Source organism: Arabidopsis lyrata (genome assembly GCF_000004255.2).
Source record: "Arabidopsis lyrata subsp. lyrata unplaced genomic scaffold ARALYscaffold_1, whole genome shotgun sequence".
Taxonomy (NCBI): Eukaryota; Viridiplantae; Streptophyta; class Magnoliopsida; order Brassicales; family Brassicaceae; genus Arabidopsis; species Arabidopsis lyrata.
The window spans coordinates 14,172,707-14,192,888 of NW_003302555.1; the positions used below are offsets into that span (position 1 = coordinate 14,172,707).

General features: G+C 35.8%; 7 protein-coding genes across 8 annotated transcripts; 5 read left to right on the forward strand and 2 right to left on the reverse strand.

Moving 5' to 3' along the window:
• The first annotated feature begins 834 nt into the window (after positions 1 to 834).
• Positions 835 to 4,766, forward strand: LOC9329736 (UDP-N-acetylglucosamine diphosphorylase 1). Its single transcript, XM_021014637.1, has 15 exons — positions 835 to 1,307; positions 1,406 to 1,460; positions 1,538 to 1,689; positions 2,303 to 2,342; positions 2,629 to 2,721; positions 2,817 to 2,929; positions 3,014 to 3,088; positions 3,170 to 3,209; positions 3,299 to 3,381; positions 3,472 to 3,549; positions 3,638 to 3,781; positions 3,862 to 3,929; positions 3,996 to 4,110; positions 4,195 to 4,351; positions 4,454 to 4,766. The coding sequence occupies exons 1-15, from the start codon at positions 1,101 to 1,103 to the stop codon at positions 4,549 to 4,551; spliced, it is 1,518 nt and encodes a 505-aa protein (XP_020870296.1). The 5' UTR covers positions 835 to 1,100; the 3' UTR covers positions 4,552 to 4,766.
• Positions 4,767 to 5,226: 460 nt separating this feature from the next.
• Positions 5,227 to 6,601, forward strand: LOC110225286 (putative F-box protein At1g31072). 2 transcript variants are annotated; one of them, XM_021014639.1, is made up of 2 exons: positions 5,227 to 5,730; positions 6,222 to 6,328. In XM_021014639.1, exons 1-2 carry the CDS (start codon positions 5,239 to 5,241, stop codon positions 6,249 to 6,251), a joined length of 522 nt encoding a protein of 173 aa, XP_020870298.1. In that variant the 5' UTR covers positions 5,227 to 5,238; the 3' UTR covers positions 6,252 to 6,328. The 2 variants fall into 2 exon arrangements, with proteins under 2 accessions (XP_020870298.1, XP_020870297.1); XM_021014638.1 differs by having other exon boundaries at positions 5,227 to 6,601.
• A 1,011-nt stretch (positions 6,602 to 7,612) lies between these two features.
• Positions 7,613 to 8,956, forward strand: LOC110225345 (putative F-box protein At1g33020). Its single transcript, XM_021014843.1, has one exon. The coding sequence runs from the start codon at positions 7,613 to 7,615 to the stop codon at positions 8,864 to 8,866; it is 1,254 nt and encodes a 417-aa protein (XP_020870502.1). The 3' UTR covers positions 8,867 to 8,956.
• A 1,073-nt stretch (positions 8,957 to 10,029) lies between these two features.
• LOC9326985 (putative F-box protein At1g33020) lies at positions 10,030 to 11,310 on the forward strand. The gene has a single exon (XM_021010681.1). The coding sequence runs from the start codon at positions 10,030 to 10,032 to the stop codon at positions 11,248 to 11,250; it is 1,221 nt and encodes a 406-aa protein (XP_020866340.1). The 3' UTR covers positions 11,251 to 11,310.
• A 635-nt stretch (positions 11,311 to 11,945) lies between these two features.
• On the reverse strand, positions 11,946 to 13,674 carry LOC110224394. The gene is made up of 7 exons (XM_021010434.1): positions 13,592 to 13,674; positions 13,299 to 13,485; positions 12,973 to 13,218; positions 12,730 to 12,897; positions 12,571 to 12,650; positions 12,070 to 12,160; positions 11,946 to 11,972 (listed from the first exon to the last, which is right to left on the reverse strand). Exons 1-7 carry the CDS (start codon positions 13,672 to 13,674, stop codon positions 11,946 to 11,948), a joined length of 882 nt encoding a protein of 293 aa, XP_020866093.1.
• A 1,904-nt stretch (positions 13,675 to 15,578) lies between these two features.
• LOC9326986 (prolyl endopeptidase) lies at positions 15,579 to 17,235 on the reverse strand. Its single transcript, XM_021010435.1, has 5 exons — positions 16,316 to 17,235; positions 16,109 to 16,244; positions 15,913 to 16,026; positions 15,704 to 15,811; positions 15,579 to 15,629 (listed from the first exon to the last, which is right to left on the reverse strand). The coding sequence occupies exons 1-5, from the start codon at positions 16,411 to 16,413 to the stop codon at positions 15,579 to 15,581; spliced, it is 507 nt and encodes a 168-aa protein (XP_020866094.1). The 5' UTR covers positions 16,414 to 17,235.
• Positions 17,236 to 18,757: 1,522 nt separating this feature from the next.
• LOC9329737 (putative F-box protein At1g30925) lies at positions 18,758 to 20,168 on the forward strand. Its single transcript, XM_021010682.1, has one exon. The coding sequence runs from the start codon at positions 18,763 to 18,765 to the stop codon at positions 19,873 to 19,875; it is 1,113 nt and encodes a 370-aa protein (XP_020866341.1). The 5' UTR covers positions 18,758 to 18,762; the 3' UTR covers positions 19,876 to 20,168.
• Positions 20,169 to 20,182: the final 14 nt, after the last annotated feature.

Below are 20,182 nucleotides of genomic sequence, written 5' to 3' on the forward strand. Positions count from 1 at the left end.
ATGCAGATTCTATTATTCCTATGTCCAAACTCCATTTTGATGTATGACAAATAATATTCCCATTAGAGCTGGCAAAGCGAGTTGATTCGTCCCGTTAAGTCCGTTTTGCGATAGGCAAAATATATTTTGACATGTAGTTAGTCATATATGAATCACAAACCCGTCCCGCGAATGTATGCTGATTTGCGGGGTTGTCCGTGGATTTTGTTTAAATAATTTTAAAGTAATCAAAATTTAAAATACTAATAAAATAAATAAATTAAAAAACATTAGAGAAATAACTTTATATATCATTATATTTATAAATATTATAATTTCATTTACTAAAAGTTTTTTAAATTACCACATGTTGAATAAATTATATTTTTATCAATAAATACTAACATGCGGGCTGATCCGCCAACCTGCTGACAAAAACCGATTAAAACCTATGATCCACTACGAATCAATCTATGTGGCCTGCTTATTTGCGGGTTTAATAAATTTTCCCAAATCTTCCCTATAGTGAGATGATTTGGGCTCGACCCGTGGTTTTTGACCTATTTTGACTGCTCTAATTCTCATGAATCGTCTAATTTTAGAATTCTAAAACAAAAAATTTCATTTTGTAAATTAAAATTAATATGATGGGTTTAATTATAAACAATTTAACATTTTCTCTACAATCTGTTATTATGAATATTTATAAGTACATTACACGATTGAACTAAAAACACGCACAATATTAAAATCAACGTATGTAAACCAATATTTCCCCGCGGTGGACCGCGGGTCCGATCCTAGTTAATAATTAGAAAAGGAAATCAAAACCCGCTTAATAAGCCAGAAGGGCTAAGCAACAAACTGTCGGAGAGCTCTGACAGAATGCATGAGACTAACAAAAAGGGGTAAACAGTCATTTCAAAACTCCAGTTGTTACACGTTGATTGATTTGTTGATTCTTGTCTTCGTCGCCACTGTTTTGCTCTCTCCGCTCGTGTCATTAAAACCTTGTATTATAAAATCCCTTCCAAAAAACTCAACCAAACGTCACAAATCCAAAATCCAAAATCGAATCGTTTTTAGCCTCCGAGAGAGAGAGAGAGATCTACAGATAGAGAATGAGAGAACCGTCGATGGAGACAGAGAATGGTGCTTTAACGGCGGCGACAACTACAACGACGGCGGTGACTTCTCCTCCTCCAATGGCTTCTTCACCGCGTCAAGCTTTAGTTGAGAGATTAAAAGATTATGGTCAAGAAGATATTTTCTCTCTTTGGGATGAACTTTCACCAGACGAGAAAGATTTTCTCGTTAGAGAAGTTGAGGTTTGTGTTTTCGATTTCGCATTTTTTTTTCCAAATTCTTCGTTAAGATTTGGATCTCAGATTCAATCTAAGTGTAATTTTTATTTTTTTGTTTACAGAATTTGGATCTTCCAAGAATAGATCGGATCATTAGATGTTCACTTCACTCTCAAGGTTTTTAATATTCTTACTCTAATCAAATTAGTTAACATGCATTGTACTCTAATCTCTGTTTTTTCCCGGTTAATTAGGTTTACCGGTGGCGGCGATCGAACCGGTACCGGAGAATTGGGTTTCGACAGTAGATGGAAGAACAATGGAAGATAGAGAGAAATGGTGGAAAATGGGATTAAAAACTATCTATGAAGGCAAATTAGGTGTTGTGCTTTTATCTGGTGGACAGGTAAATTATTAATTAAATAATGCAATTTGTCTTAATTAAGTAGCTACTTAGAGTGCTAAATGATTCTCTTGTTGATGGTTGAGATTGGGGGTTCTGGAATAATGCTGCTACTACCTAACTAAAAAAAGTTGAATTAATTAGATTATAAGACTTTAGTGTAGTGTTGTGTATTTTATGTAATTGCTATATAGTTTTGAAATGGAAATAAAGTGGTGTTTAGATAAGTAGGGTTATTAAAAGGGTTTAATTATATTGGCAAACAATAATCATGATTAATTTCAGACAAATCACTGTCGGTGGTGCATTTTATTGTTTTTGAGTAATGGTGATTTCTAGGAGGAACCTTCTGCTTAATTATAAGGATGATGATGATCACGTGATCTGAAAGATGCTTTATAGGATTCCGTAACTTTTTATTATTATATTAGGAGGATGCTCTGTTTCGTGTGTTGTAAGGAAGGTTGGAAAAAATCTGGTTTTTAAGATATGTGTTGCTTGATGTATTACTTAGTTTCGTAACTTGAGAATATCTTTTATATATTCCAGTTATGTTTTTGCAACATTCCTCAAGTGTTCTGATAATGAACTTGGTTTGGTAATGAAACTAATGCAGGGAACAAGGCTTGGAAGCTCAGATCCAAAAGGATGTTTTAGTGAGTACTTATGTGGTTTCCTCTGTTTTGTTTAATCTTCTCTATAGTCACATTCAGAACAACTGTTTAGAAATGGACCTTAGAATGGACTTGTGAGTTGTGTCATAGAGTCAGCTCGCGTTTCGTTTTTTCGATATACAAATTTAACGAATCTTATGCATCATTTGCTTAGAGTAAGAAGATTACTTTGATTCTTTGTTACTCTCTAGCTAGGCTTAGGTTCTTGCATTGCTTGAACCTATGATGGTTACTTAACAAAGTAGTTATTGACTTATTTCCATCTTAGATATCGGACTACCATCAGGGAAATCGCTCTTTCAGATTCAAGCAGAGAGAATCTTGTGTGTTCAAAGACTTGCTGCTCAAGTAGTGAGTGAAGGTGAGTGAGACTCATGGCTTCTTCTACACTCCAACGGATATGTGTAACTTTACATCATATATGACACTCTTTTCCGCATAATATCTTTCGTTCAGGTCCAATTCGTCCAGTTACAATACACTGGTATATTATGACTAGTCCATTTACTGATGAAGCGACACGAAAATATTTCTCGAGTCACAAGTACTTTGGTCTTGAACCAGATCAAGTAAGATGCTTCTTATTTGTATGAACATTCCTTGATGCTTTTTCCTTCGTGTCTTAGACCAATCTTGATCACTTGTTACTACAGATCAGTTTTTTCCAACAAGGTACATTGCCTTGCGTTACAAAGGATGGAAAGTTTATCATGGAGACACCTTTCAGTGTATGTACAATTATAAAATGACAAGGTCTCACTTTTATCTTCAGTACTCACTTAATGAGTTTAATTACCTATGATTAACAGCTTGCTAAAGCTCCAGATGGTAACGGCGGGGTCTATGCGGGTATGTTTACTAAATTTTGATTCTGTTCTTTACTATCATACATATGTTCTTCTCAAACCGTTGATGATTCTGATCTGACATTTTTACAGCGCTAAAGTGTTCAAGGCTATTAGAGGATATGGCTTCTAGGGGAATTAAATACGTCGATTGCTATGGCGTTGACAATGTCCTGGTTAGCTTTCTAGTACAATATTGAGTGTTTAACATGTGCTTGTTTTTTCTCAACGTTGTCTTGGTTATAATATGGAATCTTGAAAAACAGGTTCGAGTAGCTGATCCTACTTTTCTTGGATACTTTATCGATAAAGGCGCTGCTTCGGCTGCAAAAGTTGTGCGGAAGGTATCTAAGATTATTCATACTCACTGGCTCAGAAAGATTTTTAAGATTAAAAAGTTCATCTTCTTTATATTTTTATGGAAAAAAACAGGCATATCCTCAAGAACAGGTAGGAGTATTTGTTAGAAGAGGCAAAGGCGGACCGTTGACAGTAGTTGAGTATAGTGAACTTGATCAGACTATGGCTTCTGCTATTAATCAACGAACAGGCCGTCTTCAATATTGCTGGAGTAACGTAAAATCCTTTTCTCTTCTCCTTCTTATTCTTATGAATTTTCTCTACTAATCCAAAATTCTGTTTTACATCTTTCTTAGGTTTGCTTACACATGTTTACTTTAGATTTCCTTAATCAAGTCGCGACCGGCCTAGAAAAAGACAGCGTGTAAGCTCTCTACAAATACAATCGAATCCCGCTATCAAAATGTTACTAAATTGTTGTTTGTGGCAGGTACCATTTGGCGGAAAAGAAGATACCATCTATGAATGGATACACAATGGGACTAAAACTAGAACAATTCATTTTCGATTCGTTTCCATATGCTCCTTCAACCGCACTCTTTGAGGTATAGTATCAATTCATTTACACAAAACACTAACTAAAAGAACCAAATATTAAAAACTGAGAAATTGGATTGAGCAATGTGTAGGTATTAAGGGAAGAGGAATTTGCACCAGTGAAGAACGTGAACGGGTCGAATTTCGATACACCGGAAAGTGCGAGGCTTTTGGTTCTAAGGCTACACACACGTTGGGTTATAGCAGCTGGTGGATTTCTAACACATTCTGTGCCTTTATATGCAACTGGTAACTCTCACAATAAATCTTCTCATTACTGTGTTTCTATTTATTTTACGTTTCTCCTCTATGAATATATTTTTCTTATATGCAAAATCGAATAAATTTTAGGTGTAGAGGTTTCACCATTGTGCTCATACGCCGGAGAAAATCTTGAAGCTATTTGTCGTGGAAGAACGTTTCATGCACCTTGTGAAATTTCCCTCTAATGGTTTTTTTTGTTTTTGTTTTGGGGCATTAAAATGTTTTCTTTGTTTTCATGTGCTTTGTTTTTTTTTTTCCTTTTTAATTTTGTTTTTTACGGCTGTGGTTTATATATAAACTTATTATCATCTTCCCGTGAAAGAGAGAAAGAGAGAGTCAAAGAGGTCTTGGCATTTTATTGTAACATATCTAATAAAATTTTCAGTTTGTTTTTGAATCTTTTAGGTGTAGTTTTGGAGATGTCTCACTTAAGAGGAGTGAGTTTAGATGATTTATATGATTGAACCCATATAAAAAAAACTACTTGCGAACTCTTTATATGCTCGAAAGCCTTAAACATCACATGGCATATATCTTAATGGCGGAAATGTATGATATTAGTGAAGAGCAACATGACTTACTTGAAATTGGATCCCAAATTTTACTTAAAGACATGGAGTTAAGATTTCTGAGAAGTTACTAGGTACAGTAGGTTAGAAATGTACCTAAGAGATTATAAACATTCATCAGAAGATTGTCAATTTGTTATTTGTGTACGAGTACGACCCGCGATATGACAAAAGAATGCTGATCGGTTTTATGCCTTTAAACCGAAATCAAACTGATTAAACCAAACCAATCAATGCCCTAGGCTCCGAACTCTATATATTGGACTCTCTCCGACCGATCAATAAAAAAAAAATACAAGGATCATGAATAGAGAAAAAACTTTAGATTCCATCCCAATTGATCTCTTTCTTGAGATCTTCTCGAGATTGCCTACAAAGTCAGTCGGGAGATGTCGTTGCGTTTCGAAGCAATGGGCGTCAATACTTGTCCGTCAAGATTTCATCGAGTTGTTCCTGACCAAGTCCTCGACACGTCCACGTCTCTTATTCGCCATCCAAGGAAACAACGATGAATGGCTCTTCTACTCGTCACCTCACCCTCAGAATCCATATGAGAAGTCTACTGTAGTAGCGACCGATTTTCACACCAAGTTCCCTAGAAGCCAAAGTGATTGTTTCTACGCCTCTGGTTTGCTCTATTTTCCTGATGTGCAGATCTCAAAAAATAAGGGTGAGGATCCAGTGCCTGTGATCTGTAACCCTATCACAGGACAGTATGCGATCTTACCTAGACTAAGAACGGACGCAAAGCCGAGTAGCTTTTTTGGGTTTGATCCAATCGACAAGCAATTCAAGGTATTACACATGAACACTATAGTTAATAATGAAAAGGGTCATCGTATTTTGACACTAGGAACTGGAAAAATGAAGTGGAGGAAGATCCAATGTCCATATACCCATAAGACTAACCATAATACTTGGCATAATGGGATATGCATCAATGGGGTTTTTTATTACCCAACTAATGAAAAGCCATATAAGATAGTTTGCTTTGATGGTAGGTCTGAGAAATATAAGATTATTGACGCAACATGCTTTTCTGATGCATTGATAAACTATAAGGGTAAATTATGTGTGATTAAGTTGAAGTATGATGATGATTGCATATTTGTCCTTAAGTTGAGTATGTGGGTTCTAGAGGACGTCGAGAAACAGGAGTGGTCCAAATATGTCTACCCTTTTCCGAAGAATGAAAACTGCAAACATCTTTCTGTTGTTGGGATGACTACTACAGGTGAAATTGTTTTGCGGCAGAACTGGTCTAACTCTTATTTTTTCTACTTCAGTCCCGAGAGGAAAACTTTCCAATGTGTTAACTTCCAAGGTCTTGGAGTTAATTGTGGTAGAATTAATGCCTTTGTAGACCATGTAGATGATCTTAGTGTTAACAATGCAAAGCAACTCAAGTCAAGCATATATGTTCAAGAGCAAGATCGTAGTAAGTTTGAGAGTATTAACAAATTTGATGCTTTGTGTCGTTTAGATGGTGATTAATATACAAGAGTCTAAACGTGATTGCTTCCCTTGCTCAAGTCAGCTAAAAAAGCTCTCTATTTGATACAAGTTGTATTCTGTCTCTGTAAACATCAAGTTATCTTTTAAGTTCTTAAGAAATAAATTAAGTTTTTATTCAAGTCAGAGCCATGACTGAAATTGTCGTTATATAATTCTCTCTATCTTGCCTGTGAGTGTGACACTTCTCATTTACAGATTTCCTTTTGAGTTTTTTGTTTTTTTTTTTACTCTGTTGGCTTAAGCATATTTTTTCCCTTCTGGTTAGCATTTTTTTCTGGTAATTATGTTACACGTTACTTGGGAACAAATTAATGTAAGACATCTAGAGTACGCATTCTTGTTTGCTCCTTCCAATTTGCAATGAACCAAGCCAAAATGAAATTGAGAACTTGATGTGGTTCCACCATTGTGCTCGTATGCGGGAGAAAATCTTGAAGCTATTTGTCGAGGAAGAACGATTCATGCACCTTGTGAAATTTCCTTCTAATGGTTTCTGTTTTTGGGGTATTAAAATGTTTTCTTCATTTTCATGTGCTTTGTTTTTTTCTTTGCCCGGCTGTGGTTTATATAAAAACTTATTTTCTTCCCATGAGAGAGAGAAAGAGAGAGAAAGAGAGAGTCAAAGAGGTCTTGGCGTTTTGTATCCATATTGTAACATATGTAATAAAATTTTCTGTTGGTTTTTGAATCTTGAAGGTATAGTTTTAAGAGAGGTCTCAATTTTTTGTTATACAACTGTAAAACTGATTTTAGATAATTTATAATCAACAAAAAAAAAAAACTACATTACTAGCGAACTCTTTATATGCTCGAAAGCCTTAAACATAACATATATCGTAATGGCGGAAATGTATGGATTAGTGAAGAGTAACGTGACTACATACTTGAAATTGGATCTCAAATTTTACTTAAGACAGGATTTTTGAGAAGTTATTAGGTAGGATAGAAATGTACCGAAGAGATTATAAACATTCATCAGAAAATTGTAAATTTGTTATGTGTGTACGATTACGAGCCGCAATATGACAAAAGGATGCTGATCGGTTTTATGCCTTTAAACCGAAATCGAACTGAGTAAACCAAACCAATAAATGCCCTAGGTTCCGGACTCTATATAACGGTGTCTCTCCGTCTGATCAAAAAATAAAAAAACACAACGATCATGAAGAGAGTAAAAACTATAGATTCCATCCCAATTGATCTCTTTTTCGAGATCTTCTCAAGATTGCCTACAAAGTCAGTCGGGAGATGTCGTTGCGTGTCAAAGCTATGGTCGTCCATACTTGGCCGTCAAGAATTCACCGAGTTGTTCCTGACCAAGTCCTTGACTCGTCCACGTCTTTTATTTGCCCTTGAACGATACAACAGTGGTGAATGGTTCTTCTACTCGTCACCTCACCCTCAGAATCCATATGAGAAGTCTACTGTAGTAGCGGTCGATTTTCATATCAAGTTCCCTAGAAGCCCAAGTAAATGTAGCTATGCCTCTGGTTTGTTCTATTTTCCAGATGTGTGGATTTCAAAAAATAAGGGTGAGGATTCCGTGCCTGTGATATGTAACCCTATCACAGGACAGTATTCCATCTTACCTAAACCGATCTCACCCAAACTGAGCACGAAGAGAGAACCGATCAGCTTTTTCGGGTTTGATCCGATTGAGAAGCAATTCAAGGTACTGCTGATCCACACTGTAGTTAATAATGAAACGGTTCATCGTATTCTGACATTAGGAGCTGGAAAAATGAGGTGGAGGAATATCCAATGTCCCTTAGCCCATTATCCTGCTCGTGAAGGGATATGCATCAATGGGGTTTTGTATTACTTAGCTCAACAAACTAATAGAAAGTCTTATGCGATAGTTTGTTTTGATGTTAGGACTGAGAAATTCAAGCTTATTGATGCAAAATGCTTTGGTGATCAGTATGGAATTAAATTGATAAACTATAAGGGGAAAGTATGTGGGGTTAGGTTGAAGTATAAAAATGGTAGTGAGTGGAAAAGTGGAAGGCATATCCGTAAGTTATGTATGTGGGTTCTAGAGGATGTCGAGAAACAGGAATGGTCGCAATATGTCTACCCTTTTCCGAAGAATGGATACTGCAATCGTCTTTTCATTGTTGGGATGACTACTACATGTGAAATTGTTTTGTCAGAGAACTTAGGATCTAAGCCTTATAATGTTTGCTACTTCAGTCCCGAGAGGAACACTTTACAATGTGTTAACTTCCAAGGTGTTGAAGGTAACCTTGAAGAGTTTAAGCATTTTAATAAACTTTATGCCTTTGTAGACCATGTCGAGGATCTTAGTGTTAACAATGCAAAGCAACTCATGTCAAGCTTATTTGGTCTTAGGAACTTAGGCTTGTTTCAGAGCATAAACAAATTTGATGCTTTGTGTCCTTTAGATGATGATTAATAATATACATGAACGTGATTGCTTCTCTTGCTCCTCAAGGCAGCTCTCTATTTGAAACAAGTTGTATTCTCTCTATGTAAACATTAATATTTTATTCAAGTCAGAGCCATGGCTGAAATTGTCTTTATATAATTCTCTCTATTTTGTTTGTGAGTGTGACACTTTTCATTTACAGGTTTCGTGTGAGCTTTATTACTCTGTTAGCTTAAGCTCTTTTTTTTTTTTTTTTCCTTTATGGTTAGCATTGTTTCTGGTAATTGTGTTACACATTACTTGGGAGCAAACTAATGTTTGTTTATTCAAAAGTTCTTGTAAGACATCTATTTTGCATATTTTTGTTTGCTCCTTCCAATTTGCAATGAACAAAGCCAAAATGAAATTGAGAGATTGATGTGGTTCCACCATTGTGCTCATATGCGGGAGAAAATCTTGGAGCTATTTGTCGAGGAAGAACGATTCATGCACCTTGTGAAATTTCCCTCTAATGGTTTCTGTTTTGGGGTATTAATATGTTTTCATCATTTTCATGTGCTTTGTCTTTTTTTTGCCCGGCTGTGGTTTATATATAAACTTATTTTCTTCCCATGAGAGAGAGAAAGAGAGAGAGAGTCAAAGAGGTCTTGGCGTTTTGTATCCATATTGTAACATATGTAATAAAATTTTCTGTTGGTTTTTGAATCTTGAAGGTATAGTTTTAAGAGAGGTCTCAATATTTTGTTATCCAACTGTAAAACTGATTTTAGATAATTTATAATTAACAAAGAAAACTACATTATTAGCGAACTCTTTATATGCTCGAAAGCCTTAAACATCACATTCACATATATGGCGGAAATGTCTGACATTAGTGAAGAAAAAAGTGCTTAGATACTTGAAATTGGATCCCAAATTTTACAGTAAACATGACTTTTTAAGAGTTAGGAGTTTTGAGAAGTTAGTAGTTAGAATAGAAATGTACATAAGAGATCATCAAAAGACTTGTCAAATTGTTACTTGTGTACGACCCGCGATATGGTAAGGGATGCTGATCGGTTTTCTGCCTTTAAACCAAAATCAAAGAGAACAAACCAAACCAAAACAAACCAATAAAAAAATGCCCTAGGTTCCGAACCCTACATATTGGAGTCTCTCCGTCTGATCAACAAATACAACAATATAACGAAATGAATAGAGGAAAAACTTTAGATTCCATTCCAATTGATCTCTTTTTCGATATCTTCTCGAGATTACCTGCAAAGTCAGTCGGGAGAAGTTGTTGCGTGTCGAAGCAATGGGCGTCAATACTTGGCAGTCAAGATTTCGCCGAGTTGTTCCTGAACAGGTCCTCGACTCGTCCACGTCTCCTATTCGCTCTCCAACAAAAAAACGGTGGTGAGTGGCTCTTCTACTCGTCACCTCACCCTCAGAATCCATATGAGAAGTCTACTGTTGTAGCGGCCGATTTTCATACCAAGTTCCCTAGAAGCCAAAGTAATTGTAGCTATGCCTCTGGTTTGTTCTATTTTCCTGATGTGCGGATCTCAAAAAATAAGAGTGAGGATCCAGTGCCTGTGATATGTAACCCTATCACAGGACAGTATGCGATCTTACCAAAAATGAGGAAGGAGAGAAAGCAGATCAGCTTTTTAGGGTTTGATCCGATTGACAAGCAATTCAAGGTATTGCTCATCAACAGTTTAGTTAATGAAACGGTTCATCATATTCTGACATTAGAAGCTGGAATAATGAGGTGGAGGAAGATACAATATTGTCCGGTTACCTATAAGCCTTTTAGAAAAGGGATATGCATCAATGGGGTTTTGTATTACTTTGCTAATCCAACTATAGTTTGCTTTGATGTTAGGTCTGAGAAATTTAATTTTATTGACAAAAAATGCAATTCTTATGAATTGATGAACTATAAGGGTAAATTATGTGTGATCAGTTTGAAGTATGAAAATGATAAAGGATGGCATAGTGGATGGCGTAGTGAATGGGAAACCCGTGAGTTACATATGTGGATTCTAGAGGATGTCGAGAAACAGGAATGGTCGCAACATGTCTACCCTTCTCCGGAGAATGGATACGGTAAACGCCTTTCCGTTGTTGGGATGACTACTACAGGTGAAATTGTTTTGTCGGAGAACTTATCATCTAAGCCTTATAAAGTTTTCTACTTCAGTCCCGAGAAGAACACTTTCCAATGTGTTAACTTCCAATATGTTGGAGCTAACCTTGAAGAGCATAAGTATTTTGGTACAGTTGATGCCTTTGGAGACCATGTCGAAGATCTTAGTGTAAACAACGCAAAGCAACTCAAGTCAAGCGTCTTTGATCTTAGGAACTTAGGATCGTTTGAGAGCCTTAACAAATTTGATGCTTTGTGTCGTTTAGATGATGATTAGTATACATGTATCAAAACGTGGTTGTTTCCTTGCTTAATCAAGTCATCTGAAAAAAGCTCTCTCTTTGATACAAGTTGTAATCTCTCTATGTAAACATCAAGCTTTCAAAGAGATTCTTCAAAAAGTAAGTTTTTATATATTCAAGTAAGAGCCATGGCTGAAATCGTCTTGATAAGATTCTCTCTATCTTGCTTGTGAGTGTGACAATTAACACTTCTCATGTACATGTTTCGTGTGAGCTTTATTACTCTGTTGGCTTAGAATTTTGTTCTGGTAATTGTGTTACATGTTACTTGGGATCGGAGCAAACTAATGTTTGATCAAACGTTCGTTTTAAGACATCTAGAGTATTCTTGTTTCCTCCTTCCAATTCGTAGTCAACCAAACGAAAACGAAATTCCTATGTTTGCTAGCCAAAAATACCAAACCAAAGTTGAATCAAAAATTTGTTCAGGGATTCAGAACTCATATCATAAGGTCTCAAAAGTTACAACATCATCAACCACTTAAATTTCGTCCGAGATACTTTCTTCAGAATCTTTTTTGTTATATGCTCGAAAGCCTAGAACATTGAAGCTTATGCTTTATTGTATCTGAGGTTTGAACTAACCAGCCACCTCCAACTTTTCTGAGCGATAGCTTTCCTTGATCGTTCTTCTCCATTTCGAGTACCCTCAAGGTTTTCGATTTTCCTTTCAGGACTTCAAGACCTTTAGCTGTACCTATAAAATTGATGGAGGATTGATTAATCTTATAGGTCAAAAAGCTAAGTTAGATTTTGTGACTAATATAAATAGTGAAAAAGTGTTTTTAAGTTACCTCGTAGATTTCTACATCAAAGGCTACAATACCAGCAAAAGCACTAACTGCATCTTGTTTTACAACAAGACGGTAATCCTCGAGAATATCACTGCGAGAGGTTATACACCACAAGGATTTGTGTGCTTCACGAGTTCATATGTTAGGTATTTGTTATATGACATTTGTATCTAATCATTGATATCATTAAAGACATTCTTTAAAATCTTTAACTTCTACTGATGTCTTATATGATTATGGAAATCGACTATTTTATTTATGTATATCAAGGATAATGTTCATAGACGACTAGAGATATATGTAGTGTGACCAAGGAAATAAATTTCCCTGAATCTCAACAAGGTAAATAAATTAGAGAGATCTATTTACAGCATCAACGAGATTATTTAATAATTAGAGATAATAATATTCGGATGCTTCCCAGTGTTCTTCTGTAACTCTTTCTAATGCTCGATTTGGAAATCGAAATCGTGCGTGGGCCATGCACCATTGTCTCTGTACCTCTCAAAGACCCTTGCTCTCCCAGTGCGTTCCACCACCAATGCTGTCGTACTTGTTGTTCCTAAACGTTGCCGTCCAAGCTGAATGAAAATGAAAAAGAGAGAGATTAACGTACTAATCTATGATGGATCATAAGAAATGTTAGATTTAATTTCTTACTTGTTCATTAGGATGAACAGTCATAGCTTCGAGAAACACTGCATCGCCGTCTTCTTGATCTCCCTCAGCATTATACATAAACCTCCCAGCAATCTCCGCAAGCGGTGGTAGTTGATTGTTTCCCAAGTCATCAATCATCTCATTAAACAAGCCTCTCAGGCGTAAATCCTGCAAATTAAAAGAAAAACAAAAATTTTATAAAGAGAGAAACTATACGAAAAGACACTTGTACTTAAGACTTACCCTGGAAGCTTCTGAATCGAGACCAAAGTAAGGAGAAATTGTATGCACACCAAACGGAACGGGGTTTACGATGATATCCGGATCATCTTGAAAGGTTTTCCAGATATGAACCATTGAATTCAATGTCATATCTGCGACTATAAGGCTATAGGACCACCCTTCAGACGGATCCAGTTCTCCATTATTATGTCTTTGCGCTTCACGCTGTGCCACGTGGAGAGGAAAATCCTCTAGACTCATATTGCTCTGCAATTAAAGAAAGCAATCCCTTGATCAAATAAAGATATTTGAATAATAATGAAAAGCAAAATATGCAAGAAACAAACCTCCAAGAATTCAATTGGGTACAACTCAGAGCCTGTGTCTGGTTCAATGTAGTCTAAACCCAACGATGAACCCACGAGAAAAGCGACTCGGCCTCCTCTAGAAATACCAAACCACGTTCCGCCGTTATCTTCGCACCGACCACTCAATATGTGGCCATTTGCATTCCAAGATGCCCCACGTATGACCCTATTAATCACTCATAGAAACAAAGAAAAAAAACATCAAAAAAGTATTCAACAAGAAAGTCTGATGCACAAAATTAAAACCAAAAATGTCTGAATCTTATACTTGCCTGTTTTCCCAATTGTCTCTGTTCATCAGCAGCATCAGTTGGTTGTTATTTCCCTCTGCCCAGTTGAATGCTACGATTCCCATTTTTGTTTTTGAAAGAATATTATAAAAGTTTTTTGCTATTTGATTCTCTTGCTCGGTGTTGTTCTTGTAGTGATTTGTGTTGTGACCACCTCCATGTTTTTATAGCCTAGAGATGAGTTTCTCTACTCTGCTCTTTCCTTTGCTTCTTCTTCTCCCAACTACCCCACGCTCTTAAGAGATTCTTTATCCATTTTTGGATATAGCTTTTGCTGTTTTCTGTCACCATCATACTCTCTCCTTCATTCAGTAACCACTAGGAGCCGTGTCTATGTGATACAATTTACTTTTACAGATTCATGTATGTAAAACCACAATAAAAGTGGCTTCTAGTAGCACAATGTGCTATAATAAGTAAAATGGAAGATGGAGAGTTTCAACATTTTCTTGACTGTTCCACTTTCGCTCTAGCTTTTTTACAACAGATTGAGTAAGGAAGACTCATGTGTATGTGGAAAACTTTAGAAATCTTTGTACTATACTAAAAATATACAAAAGTGGTTTCTAGTGGCACACAAGTTTAAGACTCAAGTCCAACTACGCTTTGGTCTTAGTGCTTATTGAGTAAGGAGAAGTCATGTGTATATATGTGGAACACTTTAGAAATATTTGTACTATACTAAAAATATACAAAGTGGTTTCTAGTGGCACACAAGTTTAAAACTCAGATCCACCTATTATTTGATCTTAGCTTTTGTAATCCTAGACTAGTAGCTATATGATCTGTTTTAATTTTCTTGTATAATGATCATTTATGTGTACATGTGGAATCATTAAGACTTAGTATACCCAAAAAATAAGAGATAAGAGATTTCTTGTGGCACACGTATGAAGATTTGCATAATATTCATACTAAAAATATACAAAAGTGGTTTCTAGTGGCACACAAGTTAAAGACTCAAGTCCAACTACTCTTTGGTCTTAGTGTTTATTGAGTAAGGAGAAGTCATGTGTATGTGGAACCATTTATAAAAAGTACATTTACTAATTGGAGTAAAATTGAATTGAAGACGTTAAAGAAAACAATTTTTTTGGTTGTGTAATTTATTTTATAGAAGCAACTTACTAGAGGAATGATTGATTCTATTATTATATGAAATTATTCATAATGCATTGGAACAGGGATCTTTAGAAAATGCACCAAATATTGATGAAATGCCTGAGAGAGGAAACTTATATCCACCTCCCCGCCATTGTTGTAGTAGATGACACTTTGTTTTAATGTCAAAGTCTGTGTGGATATGATCGGATTTTGAAGCATTTGTGAATGTTTCTTTGACTGATTCAAGGAATCAGGTAGTGAGAGCAGAGCAAGTGAGTGCGATGATTCAAGAAGCACCAATTGCAGTCATATGGAAATGGAAGCATTTTGAGGTTTGATCACTGAATTTGGATACTCGAGCAATCTACAGTTATGGAACTTGTCATTCTTTCCGCTTTGTATGTTATCTATATTTCCATTTTCATTCTCAGTTTTTGGTTGATTTGCCTTTTAACACCAGTTTCTAGATGAGTTATATCTCCATTGCATTCAAGTTCCGAATATGTTTTTAATACTGATGTAGTAAATTGATATCAATTTCTTGAGAAGTTTTATGATAAACCTTGAGTTTGTTGATTCTTGAAGTCGATGTTTCTTGAGTTAGGTTGGACTATTTTTTCTGTCATTGCGCTATTGTAATGTATAATCATTGGCTAAGAGCTTCTTAGAACTGATTTTAGACTCGAATTACATAAACCATGAGATTGAAATTAGAAAATCAAATTGGAAACAAACATTCCTATAAAAAAAGGACATGGCCCAAAATAAGTAAATCATGAGATAGTTTACTTGGTTTTATCAATGAGTCTCATACCGCAGTTAGATAGCGGATGCGTTGGTCATCCGAAGCTACAATAACCTTTGTCTACTCATCCTCCTCAACGGGGAACAAGGAGGGGGTAAACTTATAGAAGTCCTGACATAATGGCACCCACACCAGGTTGACCCCAAAACTCTCCAACTGTTAGCTTCCATGTCATACTCATGAACCAAACCTTTGAAAGATAGATAAGTTAATCTCTTCGTGTAAATTCTAGTCGATCCATGAACATCCACCATCTTCGCCATGAACGAATATCGATCACCCGCTTCATCAATCTGTTGCAACTCACAAACATTACTTGCTAACTACACTCACTCCAAGCATTTATATTGTACAAAAACATTAAACAAAAAAAGTCTTATGTTTAGATAGTTACCATATTTTGCGTTGGACGCCCTGCTCCATGCCCGGCTTTTACTTCTATTCGAGCAATTATAGGGTTCGTCTGTGGACTATTCTCTAAACTCAAACCTAATTCATATTGCATTGTTTTCGAAAGCAAAATCGGGTTCGATGGAAGATTAAGAAGAAGAGGAAGACACAACAAACAAACAAGAGGTTGAGAGACAAACCGCAAGCAACTTGTAAGTATGAAGTGGCACGACTCTATCGTCGTGATCAGCAGTTAACAACATGGTTGATGGGTACTGAACAAACCGATCTGTCTTCTGTTCCCAAGGCCTCTTCACATTATGCAGAGGCGAATACCTTATTTTTTACAGATTAAAACCATCAGATATCTACCAAAAGAAAGAAGCTTTATGGTGACCTTAGTTTACTTTATCAGCCAATGGAACTCCTCTTCCTTGTCAGAACAACCAAATTCAGAAGTCCAAGCATGTCTTATGGTAAACTTCTGAAACCGGAGGATGTCCATGACCCCGACATGAGCCAGAGGACACCCAAATATTTATTACTCTGTTTTACGTGATTAATGCAAGCCCCTACTAGAATACCAACACCTTCGATACAAATTTTTCTCGGTTGTGTATAACCAGCAGAAACCAGATACTCAGCCGCGGAAATGAAATCATCGAAGCAATTCTGCTTATTGGCTAGAGCGCCAGATTTATGCCATTCCTCACCATACTCACCACCACCATGGATGTTTGCAAAACAGAACACGGTACCAAGATGCCTACTAAGCACAATACGAGTCGCGCTGAAAAACCGAGTCATGCTTAGCTAAACCCTCCATATTCATAGAGCAAACATGGGTGTGATCCATGCATCTAGCTTTATATCTTTTCTAGCCACTATAAACATCGGTATCTCTGTTCCGTCCTTACTCGGATAAAAGAACTATAAAACATATATAGTCATGAAAATATGAACTCAAAATTAATGTTTGTATTGCAGATTCAATACTTTGTAATGGAGAAAGCATATACATACCTGAGTGACTTGAACCGAAAACCCCTAAATTGTCTCAAGAATTCTAAATCACAATTTTGCACACAAAATCTCTTCTGCTTCTGCGTGGTTCTCCGGCGTGGTAGTTGTCTATCCGTGACCAGAAGAGTCTGTCTTGGGTTTTATTTGGCCCAAATCCATCAGTTTTAGTTTGAAATTCCAAACCTAACCCAAAAATCGAACAAAATAAGTAAATAACAAAGATACTGATCGGTTTTATGCCTTTAAACCGAAATTAAACCTAAACAACCAAACATTGATTTAATTCGGAATTAATAATGCCCTAGCCCCCCTCAGCTCCGTATATGTATTAAGACTAGGATCGGACCCGCGGTCCACCGCGGGAGAATATTGGTTTACATACGTTGCGTTTAATATTGTGTGTGTTTTTTAGTAGAACGAATCGTGTAGTATACTTATAAATATTCATAATAACGAATTGTAGAGAAAATGTAAAATTGTTTATAAATATACCCATCATATTAATTATGATTTACAAAATAGAATTTTGTGTTTTAAAATTCTAAAATTAGACGATTCATGGGAATTAGAGCAGTCAAAATAGGTCAAAAACCGCGGGTCGAGCCCACATCATCTCACTATGGGGCAGATTTGGGAAAATATATTAAACCCGCAAATAAGCGGGCCACATGGATTAATTCGCAGTGGGTCATAAGTTTAATCGATTTTCATCCGCGGGTTGGCGGATCAGCCCGCATATTAGTATTTATTGATAAAATTATAATTTATTCAACATGTGGTAATTTAAACAAACTTTTAATAGTATTTTTATTTATTTATTTATTTTAGTAGTATTTTAAATTTTGGTTACTTTAAAATTATTTAAACAAAATCCATGGACAATCCCGCAAATCCGCATACATTCGTGGGACGGGTTTGTATTTCATATATGCTACCCGCGGGTCGTGCGGACCGATTAACACAAGTGAAAATATTTTTTGTCTATCGCAAAACGGACTCAACGAGACGAATCAACTCGCTTTGACAGTTCTAATGGAATATTATTTAGTCATACAACAAAATGAAGTTTGGACATAGTAATAATAGAATATGTATCTTATTTGTTAGATGAGAGATTGAAAGATGAAGTATAATGATTAAAAATTAATTATTATTTTTCATGATTCACAAAATTTAATAAATACTTATCATCTTGTTGAATAATTCTAAAATCATATTCAAAAAATCTTTATAAATTGAAAATTAAACTTCTTTGGTAAGCTATAGGTATGAAAATATCATAATTTCGATTTAATCTAATTAAATTAAAATTAGTTACATGGATTTCATATCTATTTAATTTACACGACCAAAATAAAAATATCTATTTAATTTACACGACCAAAATAAAAATATCAATTTAATTTATAAAACAGATGGGTTATTTGTGATAAATTTTCTAGAAATCTTTAGAAGCAAATAAAATATATTTCAATTAATGATAATTGGCTAAAATGAGCGAAATTAATGACAAAAACATTGATTGTTATGGAATTAGTCCCAAAAATATATGAACAAATTTATTATATACGTAATTAATGTATAATATTGTTCGGAATATACTTTTATTATTAGTTACCATAAGTACAATCAGATTTTATTTTATTTCCATAAATATTTGATTTTATTTCGATTTTTCATTATTAATTTGAATTTATATTCCAAAAAAATTTCAAAGATCCGATTTCAGAATTTCGGGTCAATTTTCTGATTTTAACCCGACCCATTTTCATTTGTACTTTTCTTTTAATAGTATAGAGATTCTCTGCGACTATTTGTATGCAATCTGCATATGGATATGGATCTCATTCCAACCGATGTCATGCTTGAGATACTCTCGAGATTGCCTGCAAAGTCAGCCATAAGGTTTCGTTGTGTATCGAAGCTATGGGGGTCCATGCTTAACCGGCCATATTTCACCGAGTTGTTCTTGACCAGGTCTTCAGCTCGTCCACGTCTCATATTTGGGGTGGTCAAACGAAACGGTGAGTTGCTCCTCTACTCCTCGCCTCAGCCTCGGAATCTTTATAAGAATTCTTCTCTTGTAGTAGCTGCCGATTTTCATTTGAAGTTCTCTGTAGACAATAACAATTGCGGATACAATTGTGAGTATACTTCTGGTTTGATCTATTTCCCAAGGAAGTATAAGGATGCAATGCCTGTGATATGTAACCCTGTCACGGGACAATATGCTACCTTACCTGTAGGGAAAGAGTACATACGGTGCAAAAGCTTTCTAGGGTTTGATCCAATTGACAACCAATTCAAGGTATTGCGCATGCACAATAACCTTCGTAAGGATTGGGATAATTATATTCTGACATTAGGAACTGGAAATATGTGGAGGAAGATCCAATGTCCTTTAACACATTATCCTGTGCGTGAAGGGATATGCATCAATGGGTTTTTGTATTACTTAGCTGAACTAGCTGATGAACTAAGTGATAAAAAGTCTTATGCGATAGTTTGTTTTGATGTTAGGACTGAGAAATTCAAGTTTATTGACGCAGAATGCTATTATCATAAATTGATAAACTATAAGGGGAAAGTGTGTGGGATTAAGTTGGAGTATGCTTATGATGGTGGATTTCCCCTTAAGTTGAGTTTGTGGGTTCTAGAGGATGTTGAGAAACAGGAATGGTCGAATTATTCCTACTGTCTGGAGGTTAAGAATGTTAAGGCTAACTGCAATCTTTCTGTTGTTGGGATGACGGCTAGAGGTGAAATTGTTTTGGTTAAGGAGGATGCATTTAAACCGTTTTATGTTTTCTACTTTAATCCCGAAAGGAACACTCTCCAAAGTGTTGAAATCCAAGGTGTTGGAGAAGTCCAAAAATGGTCTAACATCGATATAGTTTTCGGCTTTGTAGACCATGTAGAGGATCTTAACTTTGATATTATGTAGACAACATATGCTGCAACATCTAGAAGCCAACGAAAACAAAGTGTAAACCCCCTTTAGAAGATCATCAAGTTAGGACCATTGCTCACCTGGAACAAGATCGTCATACGTTTGAGAGCGTTAACAAATTTGATGCTCTGTGTCTTTTAGAAAGTTTTTATTCAAGTCGTTAAGAGTCATGTCTGAACTTTTTTTCATAATATTTATAACATAAGAGTCGCATCAACAGGTTTCGTTTGAGCTTTAACACTCTGTTGCTATCAAGCATATAGATCAAGAGTTGTAATTCCATTATGGTTACAGTCTCTTA